The 1,127-nt window shown below is 42.3% G+C and overlaps 1 protein-coding gene across 1 annotated transcript; it reads left to right on the forward strand.

Annotated features, from left to right (window-relative positions):
• The first annotated feature begins 51 nt into the window (after nt 1-51).
• LOC112524916 lies at nt 52-783 on the forward strand. The gene has a single exon (XM_025134860.1). The coding sequence runs from the start codon at nt 52-54 to the stop codon at nt 781-783; it is 732 nt and encodes a 243-aa protein (XP_024990628.1).
• Nucleotides 784-1,127: the final 344 nt, after the last annotated feature.

The raw sequence follows: 1,127 nt of genomic DNA on the forward strand, positions 1-1,127 counted from the left end.
GAATTTAAAGGAATAGAGGGCCCAGTTGGCCTGATGAACTGGGTAGCCAAGATGCAGAGTTGCTTCAAAATTTGTAGATGCGCAGGGGATCAAAAGGTGACTTATGTTGCTACAACCTTTGTGGACTATGCGTTGCATTGGTGGGAGTGTGAATGTGCAATCAGAGGTAATGAGGATATTGTTGCCATGACTTGGGAGCAAATGAAAAAGACGATGATGGATAAGTACTGCTCGCAAACGGAGGTAAACAAACTAGAATCCGAATTTCTGAGATTAAAGCAAGGATCGTTGTCAGTTCAAGAATATGTTAATGATTTTCTTGAAAAAGCAAGATTCGCCAGTTACCAGATGGCTACTGAGGAGAGGAAGATAGGTCGCTTCAAGGACGGCTTAAGAATAGAAATCAAATGGTACATAGACATGACCAAGCCGACCACGTTTGTCCAAGCAGTAGAGATGGCAAAGGTAGCAAAAGAGAACAACGCTAGGGAGAATTATGATAGAAGGGATGCAAAGAGAAAATGGGAAGGGTCGAACAGGCCCGACAAGAAACCAAAATGGACTTCGACCACGGCAAAAACACGAAGCGAGGAACTCACTATTCCCCGATGTAACAAATGCAACAAGAGACATAGGGGAGAGTGCAGAGCGGGGAGCCTGACGTGCTACAAATGTGACAAGCCTTGGCACACCGCGCGAGAGTGCCCAGATAGAAAACTTGTTACGAATGTGGGGCTACGGGACATATACGACCTGGCTGCCCAAAACGTCGGAATAGTGTGACACCCCACGAGAAGACAGCGAATAACGGATTTGGAAGGAGACCGGAGAATAAGAAGGAGCTACCTAAGTGTAACAACCCTCATATCTCAAATACATAATTCACATCATCATTCTCATAATACTAAAATAGTATTATTACAAAACATGAACTATCAATATGATTCTAAAATACATATGCATAACAAGCTAATGTCACAATTAAACTTTTCCCTTGCCTTTATCTTTCAGAGCACKCTGTCCTGCAAAAMAGGTTAATCCAACATTTGAGCGTTAGACCAAATGGTCTAGTGAGTGTATAACCTCATTCAACAATATACATTCCAAACAATCAGTTTAGAATCAAA

Source organism: Cynara cardunculus, assembly GCF_001531365.2.
Source record: "Cynara cardunculus var. scolymus isolate 2C chromosome LG 13, CcrdV1, whole genome shotgun sequence".
NCBI lineage: Eukaryota > Viridiplantae > Streptophyta > Magnoliopsida > Asterales > Asteraceae > Cynara > Cynara cardunculus.

Coding starts and splice junctions, on each gene's coding strand:
- LOC112524916 (XM_025134860.1), top strand. CDS start 52: ATGCAGAGTTGCTTCAAAATTTGTAGATGCGCAGGGGATCAAAAGGTG.